This window comes from Sturnira hondurensis, unplaced genomic scaffold, assembly GCF_014824575.4.
Source record: "Sturnira hondurensis isolate 20B ecotype Veracruz unplaced genomic scaffold, ASM1482457v3 Scaffold0004136, whole genome shotgun sequence".
Classification (NCBI taxonomy): Eukaryota; Metazoa; Chordata; class Mammalia; order Chiroptera; family Phyllostomidae; genus Sturnira; species Sturnira hondurensis.
In genome coordinates this window covers 43,985,173-44,009,144 of record NW_028076767.1, presented here as the reverse complement: position 1 = coordinate 44,009,144, position 23,972 = coordinate 43,985,173, and the positions used below count along the sequence as shown (strand labels likewise).

At 37.3% G+C, this 23,972-nt stretch overlaps 1 protein-coding gene across 3 annotated transcripts in view; it reads right to left on the bottom strand.

Annotated features, from left to right (window-relative positions):
- TLK1 (tousled like kinase 1) overlaps positions 1-23,972 on the bottom strand; it is a 154,396-nt gene that overhangs the window by 70,628 nt on the left and 59,796 nt on the right. The window contains exons 2-3 of one of the 3 annotated variants that reach the window (XM_037044479.1): positions 23,410-23,528; positions 1,249-1,320 (exon numbers count right to left, since the gene is read on the bottom strand). In XM_037044479.1, coding sequence (XP_036900374.1) covers positions 1,249-1,320; positions 23,410-23,528 — 191 coding nt within the window. Of the gene's footprint in view, positions 1-133; positions 203-1,248; positions 1,321-23,409; positions 23,529-23,972 lie in introns of those variants that run through there. The other 2 variants (XM_037044481.1, XM_037044480.1) reach the window with 2 other exon arrangements.

Here is a 23,972-nt window from a genome sequence, read left to right as displayed (position 1 = left end):
CTTGATATAGTTTTTGAAAAACTGTACTTTGTCTAGATCTAAACCTATAATTTTTAAAGTCTCAGTATAAATGTGTTAATTAAAAAAAACTAAACTGTGACAGTCTGGTACTTTTGGGGCTACTAACGCTTACCTCAAGGGAACCTACTGCAGATAAAGTCCCGTCACTTGCACAGTCCTTTCAGCTGCCTGCCAGTTGTCTCTGCGGAAGGGAAAGCCTGATGAGTGAGAGCCCTATGCCACACTCCTTTGGAGTGTCAGGGTGCCTGTGCAGAACTGCACAGAACTGTCTACCCGGAGATTCCTAGATGCTTTCCATGATACAGGGCTTACAAAGATGCCACGTTTGATATTCCCTTTCCACTGAACACCAGAACTGAATGGCTAAGAGTTACTGAGTGCTAACAACATTCTGGTATTATCAAGATTATATATCTACACTAACCCAAATTAAAAAAAAGACTAAAATGGATCAAGTAGAAATAATTTAACACTGACAGGGAAAACATACACACGCAGACACATACACACATATACACCAAAGAAAGAACTGTAATTTGAGAACAGATAATATTACAAACTATTGCCACAAAAAGTAAAGTTGCAGCATCAATAAGTAAACGCTAAAACTCAGACATTCCTGTCTACACATTTTAAAAAGATACCACCAAGTATATTATGCTCAATGTGAACTCTACCATGGATCCGAATGACTACTTACAAAATTCAATGTATTTTCTTAGTGGGGTCAGTAAGTGGATGAGAAGGGAGATTTTTCAGATATTTTTAAGAAATGTGAAAATCAACAGCATGAAATTCCACAAGAGATTTCACAAAGAGAAAAAAACCCTGTATCTATATCTCAGAAAGTAAACAAACCCTTACTCAGAGCCAAGCTAAAAGGATTTAACAAGAAATAGAAAACTGTGAAACAGTGTACTGCAGAAACCACCTTCGCCTCCTAGAATTATGAATGGCTACTAACCGTCTTCCATTAAGAACACCTATACTACAAGTTTAGCTACATAACCAAAAAAACCCTGTATTTTCTTTCTAATGTCAAATACAGTCTTCAGTCTGCATGCTGTGCTTCACAGGCAGAGTAAAATGCTCCTACAAAAAAAAACTTTAAAAAGCATGAACATTTACCACAAGAGATGATGATGGGAAAAAACCTATTTAATTTTTTTAAAAGGATGATTCCAGCTTTTACATTAGTAGCACCATATTTAAAATGAAGTTACTTACCTCTGATTCTTTGTCACTTAAAGATCCCAAGCTTCCAAAACTATGATTAGAGCTTTCATTATTTGTTGAGGCCTGTTAAAGATTTTTAAAAAGGTAAAAGTTAGAAGTAATTTAAAATGAAACATATTACAAAGTAAATTATCCTCACAAATTAAAATAAAGTATGACTCCTTTCAGCAAGGAAGTCAAGTAAAGTAAAAATAAAGAAATAGCAACCTGTTAACACTATAAATACCTTGAAAAGTTTTACCAAGTCAATCAAGTTCTGTTGTATTTCAGGAACAAATTTACTAGTTGTTGGTTTTTTTAAAGAATTTTTTTTTGAGAGAGGGGAAAGGAAGAAAAAAGAGGGGAAGAGAAACATCAGTGTGGGAGAGTAATGTCAATGATAAGAGAAATATCACTGGTTACCTCTCGCATGCATCCAACTGGGCATCTAGCTAGCAACCTGGGCATGTACCCTGGTCAGGAACTGAACCTTCTGGTTCATGGCACAGCGCTCAACTCCCTGAGCCAGACCAGTCATGGCCATTTTACAAAACCAAATTCAGAAGCAAAGGAATTGGACTATTGTTAGGGTAACAAGATCCCTAAAACTACTATCCAATGTATTAAAAACTAATGTTTCCTTTAACTGAAAGTACTACTTGTGTTCCCTAATTCTCTTCACAATCTTATCCAATTCCATTCCATCCACACCCATTGGCCTTTTCTTCATATTTACAAACTGGACAATCTTTGGTTTTTTGTTTAAGTGTTTTAAGAAAAATTTCTTTTATCATGTTGACCATTTTAATTGCTTCACTCAAGCAATTTCCTTTACAATATTTTTTTAAACTGTGACCAACAGAATTGAGTTATTATTCTGCAGAATGTTTGCTATATTTCCAAGAGGTTTCTATAATGCTTATTATTTTGTGGCCTTGTTTGGACCAACAGTGCATTAGATACATGTCTTCCAGAAATGTTTAGACCAGAGGATGACAGGCTACGGTACACATGCCAAAGATGATGCACGAATTAACTTCATGTGCATGCACGCCAGGTGATAATCTGTTTCCCTTCAATCTGTAACAGTAGGGAGGGAGGGGGGAGGATGGGGGGTGGGATGGGATGGGAGTAATAGACAGAAAACTGTACTTGAAAAATAATTAAATAAAAAAAATATCAAAAAAAAAATCTGTAACAGTAGCTGTTAGTCCTACTATTAAAAGGCTGCAAAAGTTGGACTATAATTACTGTTATATTAATTTCCGATGACTGAGCTATTGCATACGTATCCAATATGATGCTGGACACTGTAAAATGTTTTCAACATAAGTAGCACTCAAACTATTAAGATTCAAGCACTATTTAGAGGAAGTTACATAATCTAATTAGAGCAAGGTGATCAAACTTGAAACAAAGAACACCATATAAACAACAATTAAGTAGTGATAAACTATAAAGATTCAGGGACAATGGAGTAGTGGCAGCATTTTTGACCATCTCTAAATCTCTATGTAAATATATAAATGCCAAACCTAGACACAACATCTACAACAAAACTGGGTGACTAGGGATCTCCCCAACACAGCAGGTGGGAACAGATCACCAAACACAGGACCTGCACTGGTATGAGAGGAAGCAAAAAAAGGGTGTCTGACAGATTTGACAACAGAAACTCCCGAAACAGCAAATGCAAACTAACCAGTAAGTAAATCTGAGTACAGAAGCTACACTGGAGGAATTTCTGCCCTTTCCAGCAGTGACTAAGTGCAAGGGGTCCGCAGTGAAATCTAAAATAGTCGGAGCAATCTAGCCCCTATGAACTCTTGAAACTAATCCTTCACTAAAGGTGTCACAGTAAAAATGAATTACTGGGTATGGAAGCAAAATTCAGCACAACAGGTAAAATGAAGACAGAGGAAACAATATCAAAATAAAAGCAGGAAAAGGAGCGAAGCCTAGGAGTGAAGCCTATCTCAAGGAGCGAAGCCTATCTCAAAAAGCAAGTACCACACTTATGAAGAGTGCCCTGAAACAGCAGCAGCGGGAGCTCTGTAACAAAAGCCTTTCTAGCCCTGGCTGGTGTAGCTCAGTGGATTGAGCCCAGGCCTGCGAACCACATGATCGTGGTTCAATTCCCAGCCAGGGCACATGCCTGGGTTGCAGGCCAGTTCCCTGCAGGGGACACATGAGAGGCAACCATACATTGATATTTCTCTCCCTCTCTCCTTCCCTTCCCCTCTAAAGATAAATAAAATCTTTTTTAAAAAAGCCTTTCTAAACCCTCACGATGGAAAAAGGAAAGATACAGAATATTCTGGTAATAAAAACACACCAGAAACACATACACATTTCACAAAATAGGTGAAAACTGTAACTTACTATTTCAAATGAGCTAAAAAACATTACTACAATGACAGAAGACATGAAAGAACAGCATAAATCAGATTTCATAAAACTCAGAAATAAGGTTCCAGAAAATAGGAAGGCATCAGAAATTGGGGGTAAAAAGGTCTAATAATGAAAATTAAACCTGAATGAACTCAAAAGAAAATACAAACAGATAATGCTTTAAGAGAACTAGGTGAAAAAGGAGTACTTTTGAAATCAAAAGAAAGAGATAAAAAGAATGAGAGAAAGCAACAACTATCCAACATTCACATAACAGAAGTCTTTAAAGACCACTGGTAGAAGAGACAAATAGTAGAAACTTTAATTCAATAGATCCTCCTTAAAACATTTCTTAAAAATTGAAACTACTGCCTGAAAGAACACATATTGCACCTAATAATACCAAATTTTTCAAAGGCAACACTTTATGGTGGAAGAAAATGGAATCACGAAATGAAAATATTTAAGAAACTATAAATAAGGTGTTTTATATCCAGTAAAATAGATTTTTTAACATACATGAGACATAAATAAATTTATCAAAATGACAGAAATCAGGAAATAATGCTTCCACGAACCTTCCAAATGAAGCCAGAGAACAAGCTTTGGATAGGCAAAGTGAAATTTCAACCTAAAAACTGATGCAATCAATAATATTACTTATTGATAAGGGTCAAATGAGAAACAAGGAAGAAACTATAAAATTTAATGGCTAACGGGATACAAAGTTGTTAATACATTATTTTAAAAATTGGGGGATGGAATTTTATGGAAAGCACAAATGAAAATAATGTTTTAACAGTTTTTAGCAACCACTTTGGTCATTGTGATAGCACAAGTAGCTTTTTGAGACTACTGTGTGTGTAGAAAGAATAATTAAGTGATATCCTAATCTTATTATCTGCCTTATGTTCTTGAGAACTACAATTCTTGGTACACAAGAAAGAAGATACAGATACAAATAAAAACCTTGTAGTCCTGATTTGAATTGAAAGCAGCAATATCAATTAATGAGATATTTTCACCTTTTAAAACAAATAATTTAAAAAATACAGAATCTGCTACAAGTAGTAACAGAATACCTCTTATCAGACCAATGTTTCCACAAATAAGTATAAATTCTGGAAAAATATATAAAACAACTATCTGAAGGCACTTGAGCAATCAAAAGTAGGCAGAATCTGGAGCAGAGACAACATTTAGAAGGGAACAGAACTAGGTGGGTTTTGTGTTTTTCACAGCTTTGGCTGGGGAGAGGGTCCCGAGTCTGAGTGGCACAGAGTAGCTGAAACTTGGAGCATAACATGCAGTCTTACTGAAAAACCAGTGGCACACAGCAGCTGCAAAGAAGGCATACGTACATATGCTGGAACATGAAGCACCAAAAAAAAGAGTTGCAAATTCTGCATATCACCTCTATCCATTCACTGATCTATGCCAAGAGTGGAACAGACTGTAAGCAGTCCAGGTAAGGCTAAAACAACTAAACAGAGACATTTGTCTCTGTTCATCTGCCATCCTCTGTAAGGAGATACAGTTTAGGTTTCAGTCTAGCCAAGTTAATTCTTTGTTAACAAAAACAACAGCCAAAAAATCAACACTCTCCAGAATCCTACACCACATCCTACAGTGACTATAACGTATCATTCACAGTGTGCAGGATATAAACAAAATTTCTAAACTCATGAAGAAACAAGAAAATGTAATTCATACTGGAAAGTAAAGACAATCACTAGAGACCAACCACAAGCTAACTCATATTACAACTAGCAAAAATCTAAAAGCAGCTACTGTCAGTATACTGAAGATCAAAAATACAGTTGTAATAGATGAACGAACTGCAAATTTCAGCAGAAAAGTAAAAATATAAAAAAGATTCAAGTGAAAATTCCAAAACTAAATTTTAAAAAAATCACTGCATGGGTTTGACATCAGAAGTGAGAAAGTACTGAAGATCAAAAGATACTAGAAACTAGAGAAAAAATCATTGAAAAACAGTTGTTGGACGCTTGGGCATATATTTTAGAGTCACAGAAGAAGAAGAAAAAAAGAAGAGAAAGTATTTGAATAGCCAGAAAATCCCAACACTTGGTGGGATGTGTAAATTTACAGATTCAAGGTTCACAGATTACTTCAAGCAAAGTACAAAGAAAATCATGCATACTAATAATCTCAAAGAAAAAGTTTTGTTATATTAATTTTTCTATTACACTTTTTGTTTTCTATTTTAATTCTGCTCTAGTGTTTATTATTTCCTTCCTTCTACTGATTTTGGACTTCCTTTGTTCTTCTTTTCCTAGTTCTTTAAGGTGAAACATTAGATTATTTGCAATTTTTGTTTATTGAGATAGGTCTACAATGATATCAACTTCCATCTTACTACTTATGGCTTTTGTTATAACCCAAAAGTTCTGATATATCATACTGCCATTTTTATTTGTCTCTATATGTATCCTTTTGTGTTTTGTAATTTCTTCTTTGACTGAGTCATTGTTTAATAGCCTAAACTATTAATAGCCTAAAGTATTTTTCCAGCTTTCTTTTTGCAGATGATTTCCAATTTCAGAGTATTGTGGTCAAAGAGTATTTGTAGTATGATTTCAACCTTCTTAAATTGGTTGAGGCTAGTTCTGTGTCCCCACGTATGGTCTACCCTTCAACAGGTTCCATGTCCACTAGAGAAGAATACATAACCTGGTATTCTGTGGATGAAAGGTCTGTAAGTGCTGATTATATCTATTTGGTCTAATGAGTTCTTCAAGGCCCTACTGGTTTTGTTTGGATGATCTATCCCTAGCTGTCAGTGGGGTATTTAGGTCCCCTACTGTAACTGTGTTGTCAGTTTCTTCTTTTAGCTCTGTTGGTAGTTGCTTTATATATTTTACTGCTGGTAAGTGTTACATCTTCCACTACTCCCATTATTATTATAAAATGTCCATTTCTGTCTCATTACTTTTTATCTTGAATGTATTTGTCTGATATAATAATAATAAATACATTATACCCATTCTTCTCTGGATACCACTTCCTTAGAGCATCATTTTCCACCCTTTCACTTTTGAGTCTGTTTGTCCTTGAAGCTGAGATGTGTCTCCTGAAAGCACCCACCATGTGCTCTGGCTTTGTTTTGTTGTTTTTTTTTTTACATTTTATTTATTTATCTTTAGAGGGGAAGGGAAGGAGAGAAGTATCAATGTATGGTTGCCTCTCATGAGTCCCTTGCTGGGAACTGGCCTGCAACCCAGGCATGTGCCCTGACTGGGAATCAAACTGCGATTGTGTGGTTCACAGGCCTGCACTCAATCCACTGAGCTACACCAGCCAGGGCGCTCTGGCTGTTTTTTGATCCAAATGCTACTCTGTGTCTTCTTATTGGCTGAGTTCAGTCCATTTACATGTAGGGTGACTGGTTTTATGTGAGGATTTCCTATAGCCATTTTAGTTTCCTAGTTTTAGCCAAGCTCTGTTTCCTGGTAGCTCTGTATCTTCATTTGTTTTCCTTTGTGTTCCAGTCTGTCATTTTAGTTTGGTGGTATTCTATGACTTTTTCCTCTGCTTCCTCTTTTTTTATTTACATGTTTCACAGCTCTAAATTTTTTTGTGTGGTTACCATTAGGGCTTACGTAAAAGAAATTTCCATACCTAGGTAACATCAGAGTCAAACTACTAAAAACCAAAAACAAAGAAAACAAATCTTACTAAAATGGGATATCACTTCATATCTGTCAGAATGGCTATTATCAAAAAGACAAGAAATAATAAGTATTGACAAAGATGCAGAGAAAAGGAAACTCTGTGCACTGTTGGTGGGTTTGTAAATTGGGGCAGCCACTATGAAAAACAGTACAGAAAAAAATTACAACCAGAACTACCGTATGATCAAGCAATTCCACTTTTGGGAATTTATCCAAAAACAAAAACAAAAAACCACTAACGTGAAAAGATATATGCACACCTGTACTCATTATTTATAATAACTAAGATATGACAGAAATCTGTATCCATGAATGAAGAAAATGTGATGTGCTGTGTGAAATAGAATATTACTCACCCATTTAAAAGAAAATCTTAACATCTGTGTCAATATGGCTGGACCTTTAGAGCATTATGTTTAGTAAAATATGTCAGACAAAGAAAAGGAAAGAAAGACTGCGGTGTGATCTCATCCACATGTAGACTCTAACACCAAAACCAAAACGGAGCTCACAGATACAGAGAAGAAATTCACAGTCACCAGAGGTGAGAGGTGGGGGATAGATAAAAAGGGTCAAAAGACAGAAACTTCCAGTTATGGGCAAGTAAGACTACATGGTGACTACAGTTAATAATGCTGTACTATATATCTCAAAGTTGGTGAGAATATAAATCTTAAAAAACAATTTTAACTATGTATGGTGACAGGTCAACTAGCCTTATTATGATGACCATTTTTCAATATATGTAAATATGGAAGTCATTATGTTGTACATCTGAAACTAATATATGGTATATGACAATCGTACCTCAATAAAAAATTAATTAAACATTAAAAAAAGAAATAATCTTGAAAACAGCCAGAGGAAAACAACACATTACATACATGAAAACCATAACAAAAAAAGAATATGACTGACTGCTGGCTTATAAGTACTGGAGGCTAATCTCTACAAATGGCAAGTCAGGAGAACTCTAAACCAAGGCACATAAGGCACAATTGAGAATAAAAGATGACACACTAAATGAAGAGACCCTTACCTCTTTTTCTGTGCTTGATTCTAGAAAATGAGCAACCAAATTTATACTCCACAAGCAGAAGATTGCAGAATTTCTTTCTAGGGAAACAGATCATCTCAAGAGGCAAGATTTATAGATAGCAAACAAACAAACAAACAAACAAACAAAAAACACCTCAGTAAAATGACCTAGTCCAGTCATCGTCAGTTAAGTGCTAACTACATACACAAAGTTTCTAATAAATGTTTCAGTGCCTAATGCACAGATATGAACAAAGCCCATATCAGCACAAATCTGAAGAAACACAAACAAAAATAGAAAGAAACCCATATAAAATAGAACAGAGAACAATAAAACTTCACACAAAAATAAAACTATTACATCTATCCTAATAACAGCAAACTATAAAAATGAAAAATTTAGAGAAGAACCCCAAGAAAGGCTCCTGAAAATTAAAAACATTATAGCTAAAATAGAAAAAAAACTGGATGAATTTAAAGACAACATCAAAGAAATCTCCCCTAAAAAAGATGAAAAAAATTCAAAAAGAAAACTACAGAATCAGTCCAAGATGTCCTGGTCCAAATAACGAAAATTCTACAAAAAAGAAAAAGAAAATTGAGAGCTGAAATTATCAAAGAAATAATTCCAGAAACTTTCCCAGTATGACTTCCTGGGTTGGAAAGACACACTTTCAAACCAAGCACACTGGTTCAAGCAAGACCCACACGAAGGCATATAATAATTTAAAATGTTAAATGCTGAGGATCAAAGAGAATATCCTTACAAAGGACCAGGAATCAGAATGGCACTGGGTGCTGAGCAATACACTTGAAGCCAGAAGGCAATGGATCAATGCCTTCAAAGTTCTGATAAAATGATTTCCAACCTAGAAGTGTACACCCAAAGTAATAACTAAGTGGGAAGAGGAGAAAATGCAAGGTCTCAAAAATTTGACTGCCCATGTACCTTTTCTCTGGAAGTCACTAGAGAATATGCTCCACCAAAACAAAGGAGTACACCAAGAATGAGGACAATACAGCAGAAAGGAAGCAAGAGCTCACACACAGGACAGGTACAAAAGGAATTCCCACGCTAATCAAGATGACAGGCATCCAAGAGAAAGCAGAAAGCAACTAGCCTGGATAAGAACAAAACAATCCAAGTTTTAGGGGGAAATAATAAAAAAAAAGCCAGCATAAATAATTTGTATTTAAAAATAAATGACACTTCCAGCCAAGACGGAGGTGTAGGTGGAAACACTGTACTTCCTCGCACAACCAAGTTTATGAACAACAAATATTTAAAAACCAAAACAGAAAATTTAACTGTACCGAAGTCCAACAATAACGATTCATCCAGACCGGTAAGAGGGGCAGAGTCAGCAGCTGGCAAAGAGGGGCTGAGCAGGAAAAAGCAACCTGACCAACCCAGACACACAGGTGGTGGGTGGCAGATCCCAGGCGTAGGGTGGCAACCTGCAGACCCAGTGAGGGCGCTTCACAGCTGGCTGACCAAGGTCACACATTCACGGGCAGATAAACCAGGCAAAGGAGCAAGCAGTGACACAGACTGCATAAACCAGGGCCCCAACGCCGAGAAATAAAACCTAAAAGCACCAATTGAAAAAACTTTGGGGGGTTGAGGTGCCGGGAGAGGCTCCCAGCCTCACAGGAGACTTTGTTGGAGAGACCCACAGGGCCCTAGAGGGTGCACAAGCCCACACATCTGGGAACTAGCACCAGAAGGGCCCAATTTGCTTGTGAGAAGCAGCAGAGGGGACCAAAATTCGAGAGAGAGCAGAAAAAACCACCACTGCCCCTCTCTGACTCCTCCTCCATAAACAGCATCACAACCCAGAAACTTGGGTTGCCCTGCCCTGGTGAACACCTAAGGCTCCACACCTCAAACATAATAGGCGCAAACAGATCAAAACATTATGGCTCAAGAAGAAAAGCTCAAAGCTCCAGAGCCAATGCTTCCGAGCGACCAAGAGAGAGCCAACCTATCATATGCACAGTTCAAAACACTGGTGATCAGGATGCTCACAGAACTGGTTGATTTTAATCACAAATTAGGTTAAAAAATGAAGGCTTCATTTAGTGAAATAAAGCAAAATGCACAGGGAACCAATAGTGCTGGGAAGGAAACTGGGATTCAAATCAAGGGAGTGGACCAGAAGGAAGAAAGAAACAACCAAACAAAAGAAGGAAGAAACAAGATTTCAAAAAAATGAGGAGAGGCTTAGGTACCTCCAGGACATCTTTAAATGTTCCAACATCCAAATTACAGGGATGAGCAAGAGCAACAACTGGAAAACTTATTTGAACAAATAATAAAGGAAAACTTCCCCAATCTGGCAAAGGAAATAGACTTCCAGGAAGACCAGGAAGCTCAGAGAGTCCTAAAAAAGTTGGACCCAAGAAAGAACACACCAAGGCACGTCAAAATTTCATTAGCCAAGACTAAAATGAAGGAGAGAATCCTAGAAGCAGCAAGAGATAAGGGGACAGTCAGCTACAAAGGAGTTCCCATCAGACTGTCATCTGATTTCTCAAAAGAAACCTTGCAAGCAAGATGGGGCTGGAAAGAAGTATTCCAAGTCATGAAAGGCAAGGACCTACATCCAAAATTGCTCTATCCAACAAAGCTTTCATTTAGAATGGAAGGGCAGATAAAGTGCTTCTCAGATAAGGTCACGTTAAAGGAGTTCATCACTACCAAGCCCTTGTTATGTGAAATGTTAAAGGGACTTATCTAAGAAAAAGAAGATAAAAAACATGTACAGTAAAATGACAGCAAACTCACAATTATTAACAACCACACCTAAAACGAAAACAAAAACAAACTAAGCAAACAACTAGAACAGGAACAGAGCCACAGAAATGGAGATCACATGGAGGGTTAGCAACAGGGGACCAGGAGGAGGAGGGGGGAGAAGGTACAGAGACCAAGTAGCATAGACGGTAGGTAGAAAATAGACAGTGGGGAGGACAAGAACTGTATGGGAAATATAGAATCTAAAGAACTTGTGACGCGTGGAAATTAACTAAAGGGGGGAATGTGGGGAGTGGGTATGCAGGGTGGAGGGGAATGAAGGGAAGGAAATGGGACAACTGCAATGGCATAACCAATAAAACACATTATAAATAAATAAATAAATAAATAGTGAGAGATTCACACACCTCTGCTGGAGAGTTTGGAAGCACTCATAGGGAATACTAAAAAATGACAGAAGTCAGTCAACTATTAACTCTAGGGAAAACAACAAGCTGGACAAAAGAAATGTAATTATAGAATTTCACAGGTGTAAATAAAATTTACATGGTCACAATATAAATAATAATGATCAAGCCAAAAATTGAAATATATATAAAGATGAGATCAGGGAAGTGTGAATATTTCCAGAGGGGTGGACAGTGAGATCATCTAACAAAGTTAACTTACCATCTACAATAAGAAATTAAAAAATATCTAAAACTGAAAAAAACAAAGACCTATAGATCTAAATAACAGTCTTATATAATACTCATATTTAGAAATACAGACATCTCTGGTTGGTGTGGCTCAGCGGACTAACTGCTGGACTGTAAGCCAAAGTTTTGCTGGTTTGATTCCCGGTCTAGGGCATGTGCCTGGGTTGTGGGCTGGTTCCCCAGTAGGGGGCACAGAAGAGGCAACCGCACACTGATGTTTCTCTCCCTCTCTAAAAATAAGTAAAATCTTTAAAAAAATACATAGATAAAACAGAAGATACATAATATAATAAATAAAAAGCTGTAAGGTGAGGCCTGTCTCTATGAAGAATGAATACAGGGTTGGGAGAGTGGAACATGTTTCTACTAATTTTCTGTATAACCCTAGTAGAACAATTTAACTTTTGAAACTCTGAACATGAACTGTTATATCTTTTTCTTCCTGATTTGTAGAAATTCTTTTAGATATTCTTGGTATAAATCCTTTATGACTTACCTTTTCACTCATATATTGATATTGGTGTCATTTGAACATTGTTACATTTATCAAATGTTTTCTTTTAGGATTAATTCTTTTTGTGACCTATTTATGAAGTTGCTGTCATTATACTTATTAAAGCTTTACTGTTTCATCTTTCATATTTAGATCTACAAGTCACCTGGAATTTTCTTTTTAATCCTCACCCGAGGACAAGCTTATCAGTTGTAGAGAGAAGGAAAGGGAGGGGGAGAGTGGGGGAGAGAAACATTAATCAGTTGCTTTCTGCACATGCCCCAACAGGGGATAGGACATGCAGCCCAGGTAAATGCCCTGATCAGGAACTGAACCTGTGACCTTTTGGTTCACACTGGCCAGGGCTGGAATTGATTTTTGTGTGATGGTAAGAGTTGAGGGTCAAAAGTAATTTTTTTCCCATATGGATATCCAATCAATGCAGCATCATCTATTACCATATTTTGCCATATATTATGTGTACCCCTGTATACTGTGCACCCATGTTTTTGGCCCAAATTTTCATGAAAAAGAATCTTTCATTTTAATTTTTTAATTTATACATAAAACCATCATTCCAGAGTATTATTTTGCACGCAGATATTGTTATTGCTTTCTAGAGTTACACTTTTAATGCATAAGCATAAATAAAAGAATTAAAACCACTTACATAGATAATTAGTACTACCCATATATAATGAGCATCACTATTCTTCCCTAAAAAATTTGGGCAAAAAAGTGTGCGTCATACACGCCAAAATGCGGCATAAAAGACCAGCCTTTCCCCACTGCACTGCAGTGTCACCTTTGCTGTATATCAAGTCACTATACATGGATGGGTCTGTTGCTGGACTCTCTCCTGTTCCACTGGCCTATTTTTCTTTGCTGTGTCAGTATCAGTGACTTAATTCTACTCCCTAAGAAAACTAAACAGATATGCCTACACAAAAAGTTGTTCCGGAGTGTTCACAGCAGCATCATTCACATAAAAAAATGTAAACAACCCAATGTTCACCAAATGATGAATAAACAAAATGTGATATACCAATACAAAAGGATATTGTCATAAAAAGGAAACAAGTACTAAAATATACTATAACATTAATAAACCATGAAAACATTATGCTAAGTGAAAAATGCCAGGCACAAAATGCGACGCATTGTACGAGTCCACTTGTATGAAATGTCCAGAAGAGGAAAATCCACATAAACAGAAAGTGGACTAGTAGTTGCCAGGGCTGGTGTATGGGGTAGGACAACAGAGGAATGGAAAGTTGCTGCTCATGTTTATGGTATCTCTTTAACGGGGGTGAGAAAAATACACTAGAATTAGTGGGGATGGCTGCATAATTTTGTGATCTACTAAAACCCACCAAAATGTACACTATAAATGGGTCAACTTTAGGCTGTGTAAATCCTATCTCAATTCAAAATATTGTAAAAGTTTCAAATTACTGAGAAGAAAGGATCACAGAGGAGGAAAAGGCTTGACAAAAGTCTAGTGTATAATTATTTATACACTCAGAAATACAGTATGTGTACTTGTAGCACATACTCACAGACATTTGAAGCTTTCGAACAGATTTTTTTTTCACCCACGGGATATTGTTTTAAAATATAAAAAAAACTCACAGGCACATGGAAAAAATTTCATTACAGAAATAAAATTTCTCCCTCTCATACCAGTCCCACTATTCAGAAGCAACTACTTTAAAAAACTATTTTTAATTAAACTTTTGAATAGGCAACGCAAAGCAGCTACTACTTCCTGTTTCTTTCTCACTGTTCTAGATGCTCTCGGTCTACATGAGCAAATTCTATACATTCTTTGGTTTCTCTCTACTTACTCAAAAGAACATTACATGGACTGTCCTACACTGCTTCTTTTCTCTTAATATACCTTGGAGAAATTTTCAAATCTACATAGATAACTTCTTCATTCCTCTTTAACCTTTGCTACTTCCTTTCTTTCAAACAGGTGCAAAGTATTCCACTGATGTATTCCACTGAAGTATTCAGTGGAAGTATTCCACTGAAGTATTCCATTCTTCCTGATGTCTTTATTTTTTATTTTTAATTCTTCAAAGTTATCTTTATTTTACTTTTTCATTGATTTTCTCCATGACCATTTATCCCCCTTACTCCCCTTTCCCTGCAATCACTACACTGTTATCCGTGTCCATGAGTCCTTCTTACTTCTATCTGTAATCCCACAACAGAGCCACAAACTCATGCCACAAGGACCTAAGGCAAGTAAGCAAGTGAAGCAGGTTCCGGGTAAGATTGAAGAAGTGACATATGATAGGATAAAAGTTCTCTCCCTCTCCACTCCATTTTTGTATTAGCTGTGAACCAGGAATTAGCTAATGCTGAATCATCACCACTAGAGGAAATACACAGTTAGATTCCTGCAAGCTTCAACACTTTCCTCAACCAATCAATACATAATCTTGTGTGTTTCTGTTTAGAGACACCTTTTTATTATAGAGTGTCAATTCTTTCACGGCCAGTAACACTGTAACTCATGCCTGAATGAAGCTTATTTAACACCTGGTGTTTCCTCCCTAAGGCACTTCACAGTTTATGCTTAGAACACTAGGCAGCACTTCAGGACTACTACCTGCGGGGGCCATTTTGAACAGTGAAACTACAAATAAAATGCACAGAAATGTGAAGAACATGGCACTAAGTAGACTGCAAAAGAACAGTTGTTTACAGTATCAGAGCTGAAACATGGAGGCAGAATGTTACTCTGTTAGGCCTCAGGCAACTCAAAACTTCCCCACTCTGCACATGCACAGGCCCTTAAATGAACAGCAAAACCAACGTGAGAACTGATTTTAAGGTTATGAATAAATTTAGCGAGTAGGCAAACTTGCAACTACAGAGTCCCTGAAAAAGAGGACTGACTATTTTGTGTGTATGTATGTATATCAAATCAAGCTTATAAATTATACTGTGCAAATTGTCTGTGTATAGCCTTATTCTTTTAAGCATTTTGAAAGTCAAAAATCTAAAAGAACTATATTAACATCTCTCACTGTAACTGTACTTCAATAAATTTACAATGTATTTTTAAAACTGACATGATAGTTTAAACTGTCATATCTTCATTAGTTGTTAAAAAATACCTATCTCTATACCATTCAGGTTTTTAATTTTCAGAAATGTTTGATATTCACTCATGCATTGAAAAATAATTTATGGAGGGATTTTGTACTGTTGTAGATGCTAGGGTATAGTAGGGGGAAAAGGCCTAAGTCCAAATGCTCATGGAATTTACATTACAAGAAAGAAAACAGACAATAAACATGCAAATATTTAGCAATACGTTAAGGAACCAACAGCACTTTTTAAAAAATTAAGCGAAGCCAAAGACAGTGCGATACAGGTATTACCTATGGAGAAGGTCAGGAAAAGCCTCTCTGAAGAGGTGACACTGAACAGAAACTGCATTAAGTGAGGGAGAAGTGTTTGAGAGGCGGCTGGCAAACAAACCAGTGGGGGTGCAGCAGGGAGGCAGTTATTAAAAAGGGAAGTGAGTCCAGAATGAGATCAGAAGGTCTTGTTAGGGCCTGGTGAAGGCACCGAATTTTATTTGAAATGTGGGAAGTCTAATCTTTGGAAGGTTCTGAATTGGGGGAAAAATTATCTCAAATTTATATTTAATTCTATTTCTTTTTCTTTATAATTACCTGAAATATTTTCTTTTTGGATACTTCTAATCTTTGTCATTTGGGGGGAATGTTTCTTCTCAATATCTTATACATGGATTCTCATTTACTGTGATAACATATACTTTTCAATAGGTCTACTTTTTTTTAAGTAAAAGTTGTTTTTAAAAAAGGGAGTTGGGGAGAAACCCTGGAGAAATACATAAATGTGCATTTGAGAAAACAGGACTACATAAATGAGTATAGAGTATCGTCATAAAACTAAAAAATAAAGATACAAATAAAAGACCTTAGACAATAGCAGAACCAAGTAAAAAAACCCATAATAATAATAAATGTAATGAACAGACCCACCATTTCAGGGATAAAAATGCTCATGTGCCAACAAAAAAGGCATGCTGTCTACAAGAAAAACACTTAAAACAAAAAGCAAAAATGAAATACAAAACCACATACCTAAGACAAAAATAAACCAAAAGAAAATAATAATCTTAGAATTTGAAAAACAAATATTTTTAAAAACTATAGTCATAAACAGAATAAGATATATGCATGTAAAAAATAGAGCCTTAAAGTATGTAGCAAAAACGGATACATTGCAAGCTAAACTACGTAACTCAATAACTGCAGCTAAAGATTTTGATACACCTCTCTCAGAAAAGGAGGCCAAGATGCCAATACAAGGTGATAGCCAAGATCAGAACAAGCACAATTAAGAGCTATTAGAGCCTTGCATGCTGTGGCTCAGTGGATTGCATGCCTGCCTGCAAAGCAAAGGGTCGCTAGTTGGATTCCCAGTCAGGACATATGCCTGGGTTTCGGCCACGTCCCTAGTAAGGGGCACATGAGAGGCAATCACCCACTGATGTTTCTCTCCCTCTTTCTTCCTCTCTTTTCTTTTCTTTCTGCTCTCTCTAAAAATAAATAAATAAAATCTTTAAAAATGTATCTATTTTATTGTATGTTATACATTAAGTCCAATTAATATATTTAAAAAAATAGTATACCATAAACAAGTAGAGTTTATCCCAGAAATGCAAACAGGATCAACATTTTTTAAAAAAATCAAATAGCTCTAGCCAGGTTGCATCAGTTGGCTGGAGTGTTATGCTGTACACCAAAAGGTTGTGAGTTCGGTGCCCAACAGGCAACCAATCGATGTTTCCCTTTCACACTGGTGTGTGTATGTCTCTCTCTCTCTCTTCCCTTCCTCTCTCTCTAAAATCAATAAACATATCCTTGGATAAGGATGTCTTAAAAAATCTGTTAAGAGGGACTTCCACCAAGATGGAGGCATAGGTAGAAACACTGTGCCTTCTCCCACAACCAAGTTTGAATACAACAAAGGTTTGGAGAACAAAAACACAGCCAAAGAACAGAAAACTGAATTATACGGAAGTCCAACAACAACGAACCATTCAACTGGGACGGTAAGAGGGGAGGAGCCAGCAGTGGAGCAGGGTCGGGCAGGATAGATCCCCAGACCTAGGCGCACAGGTAGACCGGACCCAGTCAGGGTGTGGGGCAGACTGACCGCGGTTGCACATTTGTGCACAGTGAGACGGACTGCTCAGGCCCCAGCAGGTGAACCCAGTGGTGGAGGGCTGACGGCAATGGCACACTCAGGTGCAGTGGGATGAAACGCACAGGCTCCAGTGATAGTGGCAGCTGCGGCACCGTGGGGGCCAAGGCAGGAGGCGGCAGACGGGACGCCATTGCTTCTCTTTGACCCCGCCCCCACATACAGGGTCACAACCCAGCGACTTAGTTGCCCTGCTCTGGTGAACACCTAGGGCTCCGATCCTGCTACGTAACAGGCACAAACAGCCCAAAAGATGGCGAAAGAAGAACTCAAAGTCCCAGAGCTGATAACTCTCAGTGACCGAGAGATTGCCAGCCTCTCAGAAGCACAGTTCAACACACTGTTTATCAGGATGCTCACAGAACTGGTTGATTATAGTCACAAATTAGAGGAACATATGAAGGCTAAACTAATTGAAATGAAGGGAGATGCACAGGAAACAAATAGCGATGGAAAGGAACCTGGGACTCAAATCAATGGAATGGACCAGAAGGAAGAACAAAACATCCAACCAGAAAGGAATGAAGAAATGAGAATTCAAAAAAAATGAGGAGAGGCTTAGGAACCTCCAGGACATCTTTAAACGTTCCAACATCCGGATTATAGGGGTACCAGAAGGGGGAAAGAAACAGCCACAAGTGGAAAACTTATTTGAACAAATAATAAAGGAAAACTTCCTCAGTCTGGCAAAGGAAATAGACTTCCAGGAAATCCAGGAAGCTCAGAGAGTGCCAAAGAAGTTGGACCCAAGAAGGAACACACCAAGGCACATCATAATTACATTAGCCAAGACTAAAATGAAGGAGAGAATCCTAGAAGCAGCAAGGGATAAGGGGACAGTCACCTACAAAGGAGTACCCATCAGACTGTCAGCGGATTTCTCAAAAGAGACCTTACAGGCAAGAAGGGGCTGGAAAGAAGTATTCCAAGTCATGAAATCCAAAGACCTACAGCCAAGATTGCTTTATCCAGCAAAACTTTCATTTAGAATGGAAGGACAGATAAAGTGCTTCTCAGATAAGGTCAAGTTCAAGGAGTTCATCATCACCAAGCCCTTATTATATGAAATGCTAAAGGGACTTATATAAGAAAAAGAAGATGAAAAATATGAACAGTGAAAGGACAGCAAACTCACAGTTATTAACAACCACACCTAAAACAAAAGCAAACCAAGAGGACAGCTAGATCAGGAGTGGAACCATAGAAATGAAGAACACATGGAGGGTTAGCAACAGGGGAGTGTGAGGAGGAGAAGGGGGGAGAAGGTACAGAAAATAGCATAGACAGTAGGTAGAAAATAGATGGGGGGAGGGCAAGAATAGTGGGGGAAATATAGAATCTAAAGAACTTGAGACATGTGGTTATAAACTAAGGGGGGGGAGAATGGTGGGGGAGGGAGTGTGCAGGTGGAGGGGAATGAAGGGGGGGAATAGAACAACTGTAATGGTATAATCAATAAAATATATTTTAAAAAATCTGTTAATATAACTCATTAATAATCTAAAGAAAAAAGTTGTATGAGTCTTCCAACCCAGAACAAAAAAAGGGCCTTCATAGAGTTCAATAATATTTGTGATTTGTAAACAAACACACACTTCTTTAAGCAGGAATAGAAAAGCTCTCCTTTAATTTAGGCATAGTCGTATACACAAATCCTATAGCAAACATTACACTTAATGAAAAAACTTTAGATGATTCTTCTTGAACAGACGGTACTGAAGTTGATGACCGGTACTGAAGTTGATGACTGGTATAAGGGCTAAATAAATATACTGAGGTGTAAGAAATAAAACTGTTATTTTGGGAAAATAATTAATTTTTTTTGAGAAACCTAGAGAGACAATCAATAAACTATTACGACCAATAAAAGAGACGACCAGCAAGACTATTACATATAAAACAAGATCAATTTATACAAATCCAAACCCGCTTAGGTCAGCAATAACTAACTAGAAAATATAATTAAAAGTTACATCAGCCACAGGAACTTTAGAGTACCAAGGAATTAGCCAAAAGATTCACAAAAAATAGCCAAAAATTCCTAAGAGTGCCATAGAGGACAGAAATGTAGAGACATTTCATGTACTTGAAGGGGATAACTTAATTTTTTATAAGGTTCAGTACTCTTCAAATTAATCTATAAGTTCAATGCATCCATGACAAAAATTCCGAGCCCTCACTGGGTAGCTCAGTTGTCATCCTGATGACAGGATGGTATCAGGATGTCATCCTGATGCCCCAAGGTTGCCAGTTTGATCTTTGGTCAGGGCTCATACAAGAACCAACCAATGAAAGCATGAATAACTAAAACAACAAATCTCTCTCAATCTCTCTCTCTTTCTCTCTCCCTACCTTTCCCCTTCCTTAGCTCTCTTTAGAATCCATCTAAAAAAATCCATTTGAATCATCTAAGAAAAAAGATACAAATAAGCCATTATAGAAAAAGAATCCCCAAATGCTAACAAGCAAGTGAAGAGATACTCAAATTTTATGAATAAAGATCCATAAATAACTAAATTGATTTTACCAAGAAAGTTAAAGAACAGACTTGTACTACCATATAAAAAGACAGCAAAATATGTTTTTTGGTATTGTTGTTTATTGTGGTACTGGCACATTCAAATACAAAAAGGGCTCTGGAACATAAGATAAATATCAGAGGCAGATCTGCAATATATACATGGCATCACAAATCAGTGGAAAAACACAAATGATTCAAGAAGCTCTACTGAGAGAAATGGTTCACTAGCTGGGAGAAAAATAAAACTGGATCCCTATCAATACTACATGAAAGGTGAGGCCTAAATGGACTAAAGAGCAAATATGAAGTAAAACTATAGAAATAATTGAAGAAACTGTAGAATATCTTTGTGGACCAGGGTTGGGGAAGAAGTACAGTATTTAATTTTTAAAATATCATCAGGAACCAATGGACCCAATTTTAGTTTTCGAGCTTCTTTGTCAAGCAGTTCTGACTATGTATTTGTAAAGACTGCTATTTCAGTACTTTTATTTTTTCTTAGAGATCACCCAAAGAATAAACTTAAAATTTATTTTTAACAGGAAAAAAAAAAGAACCAGACTTCCAATCAAGATGGAGGCATAGGTAAACACAGCTCACTTCCTCACACAATCACAGCAAAAATCACAACTAAACTACAACACAACTATCACACAGAATTGTCAAAAACTGAGCTATCTGGAAGTCTGACAACCTAGGAATTAAAGTCACATCCATGCAGATATGTAGGAGGGATGGAGTCGAGGAGATGAGAAAAGGAGGACCAACATATGGTAGATAAAAATCAGGAGGGGAATCTTGGGAGTGAAGAATCGCAGCCACACACTGGACCACCCAGCCTGGGGTTTTAGTGTGAAGTTGTAAGTCCCCAAAATTTCTGGCTGTAAAAACCAGTGGGGGGTGGGACAGTGGAAGAAACTTGGATTCTCAGGTGTCTCCCCTTAAAAGGGCCTACAGTGGACTTGGAACTTACACAGAATGACTCCCGCTGGGCTCCAGCACCTGGGCTCCAGCTAGAAGGACACCAGTGGCACACAGGGAGAAACTGTCTGGCATGGGGGTGAATGCCCGGGTACAACTTCTTTCCAGACTCCAGAGGTCAGGCAGCAGCCATGGTCCCTTTTCTGAGTTCTCCCCACACAGAGCCACAGAGTGGTGATACCATGTCTCAGACTCCATCCACCTGGTCCACAAGGGTTGCCCTGCCCCGGTGTTTACCTAAGTCTCTGCCCCATGCAACTTATGGGTGCACTTTTCTACAACAGGCCATGCTACTAAGATAGGGAGTCAAAGCATCTCTCCCTAATACATAGGAACAAACACAGAGAGACTGCCAAATTGAGGAGACAAAAATATGGCCCAAATGAAAAAAGAGAAAACTCCAGAAAAAGAAATAAACAAAATGGAGATAAGCGAAATCTATCAGATACAGAGTTCAAAACACTGATTATTAGGATGCCTAAGGAACTCACCAGGTACTTTGACAGCATAAAGACACTGGCAGAAATGAAGGTTACACTAAATGAAATAGAAAAAAATTTACAGGAAATCAACAGTGGAGTGGAGTGGATAAAGCCGAGAATCAAATCAATCATTTGGAACATTAAGAAAGGAAAACAAAACAAAACAAAACAAAACAATCAACCAGAATAGCAAGAAGGAAAAAAGAATCCCCCCAAACAAGGATAGTCTAAGGAGCCTCTGGGACAACTACAAATGTAACAACATTCAAATTGTAGGGGTGCTGTGAGAAGAAGAAGAGCAAGAAATTAAAAACCTACTTGAAAAAATTATTAAAGAAAAATTCCCTAATTTAGTGAAGGAAATAGATATACAACTCCGGGAAGCACAGAGAATCCCAAACAAGACAGGCACAAAGAGGACCACACCAAGACGTGTAATAAAATGACAAAGGTTAAAGATCAAGAGAGAATCTTAAAAGCAGCAAGAGAAAAGAATTAAGAGTTACCTACAAAGGGGTTCCCATAAGACTGTCAGCTGGTTTCTCAAAAGACACTTTGCAGGCTAGAAGAGACTAGCAAGAAGCATTCAAAGTGATGAAAATCAAGGGGCTACAAACTAGATTACTCTATCTGCAATGCCATCATTTAGAATCAAAGGGCAGAAAAAGTACTTCTCAGGCAAGGTAAAGCTAAAAGAGTTCATCATCACCAAGCTCTTTTTATATGAAATGTTACAGGGACTTATTTAAGAAAGAGAAGAAGATCAAAACTATAAACATTAAAATGGCAATAAATTCACAATTATAAAGAACTGAATCTAAAAAACAAACTAAGCAAAAAAGCAGAGCAGAAACAGAACACAGATATGGAGATCACAGATATGGAGATCTGGAGGGTTATCAACTGGAAGGGGAAGAGGAAGGATGGGGGAGAGGGTGGAGGGATTAAGATGTACAAACTGGTACGTACAAAAAAGAGAGGGGGATGTTAAGAACAGTATACAAAACAGAGAAGCGCAGAACTTACATGCATGACCCATGGGCACGAACTAAGGGGGAACTGCCAGAGGGAATGGGGGTGGATACAGGGTATAGGCGGAAGTGGAAAAATTGAGACAAGTAGAAGAGCATAATTAATAAAATATATTTCAAAAATAGAATAAAACATATTCTGTCGTGCACAAAATAACTGGTTGTATAGTAAAGAATGATGAATCTGGATGATGCCAGGTGTTTCTGGGATGAGAGGACATAGAAATACTCATGCACCCTACTGAAAAGTGCAAACTGGTTTTGTAAAACTGTTCTGAATAGCAATCTTGTACTACCCCTATGTCCTAGAAATTCTGCTCTTGGGCATATATCCTAAAGAATTACTCACAAAGGTCCATAAGAGAACAACAAGAAATTCACTGCAATGTGAGGCAGTGTGGTACTGAAGACTATCTCATGTCTACCAGTAAAAAGCATAACACACTTATTAAGCTTTATGCAGCAGTTAAAAGTAATAGACTGATGTACAGATAGGAACATGGGTGATAGAGGCAAGTAAGAAACAAGATAAGAAAGGTAAAAATTATGTGATGGGAGACGGGCAATACAATCTGCCACAGCTTTTTTTTTTTTTTTACCTCTGAAACCTAATATGCTGCTTTTACATCATAATGCCCCTGGAATATGTTATGCTCTATTAGAAATCAGGTTCATAAACAATGAACTGTTTTCTATACATTATAAAAATTAATATTAACAGTAATATTTTTTTGCTGTTAAGCATGTGCACAGGAATACGCTAAAAGATTTATTTTAGATCATTTAGTACAAGGAAAGAATATCAGATAATGATGGAAACTTGACTCACTTTAGCTCCAACACTGCAACTGCCAGTGCTCCCAGTGCTGCCACTTGCGACTCCTGTAAATCTGGCTTCCAGTAATTCTTGCCTTCTTGGATCCAGACTATGAAGCTCATCCATTGCACCTATTAAGGGGGAAAAAAAAACCAACACACACACATATATACATATCTTTACATACAAACAAAATACATATTTGTGTTAAGGTGTCAATAAACTTAATAAATGAATTCTACAAACAGATGAAAGAGACTTTAAGATATTTTTAATATCCATTATCATTTATCAAAACCTACAGTGGATTTCAACACTTCTGACTGCAACCCACATTAAGAAATGTATTTCCCACCCAACTCAGTACATAGATACATAAGTACATATATTTAAAAGTCGCACAAATACTTCTTAATGCATGCAGCGCATGCCAATATTTTCTAGCCTACTGTAGTCCACTAAAATAGGAAAATGTTGGTTGTGAGCTATCAAATTGATTTCATGAGACATGAATGGACCATGGGGTCCACAGTCTGAAAAATACCACTCTAACAGTATAATTTCCCTATCCTAAG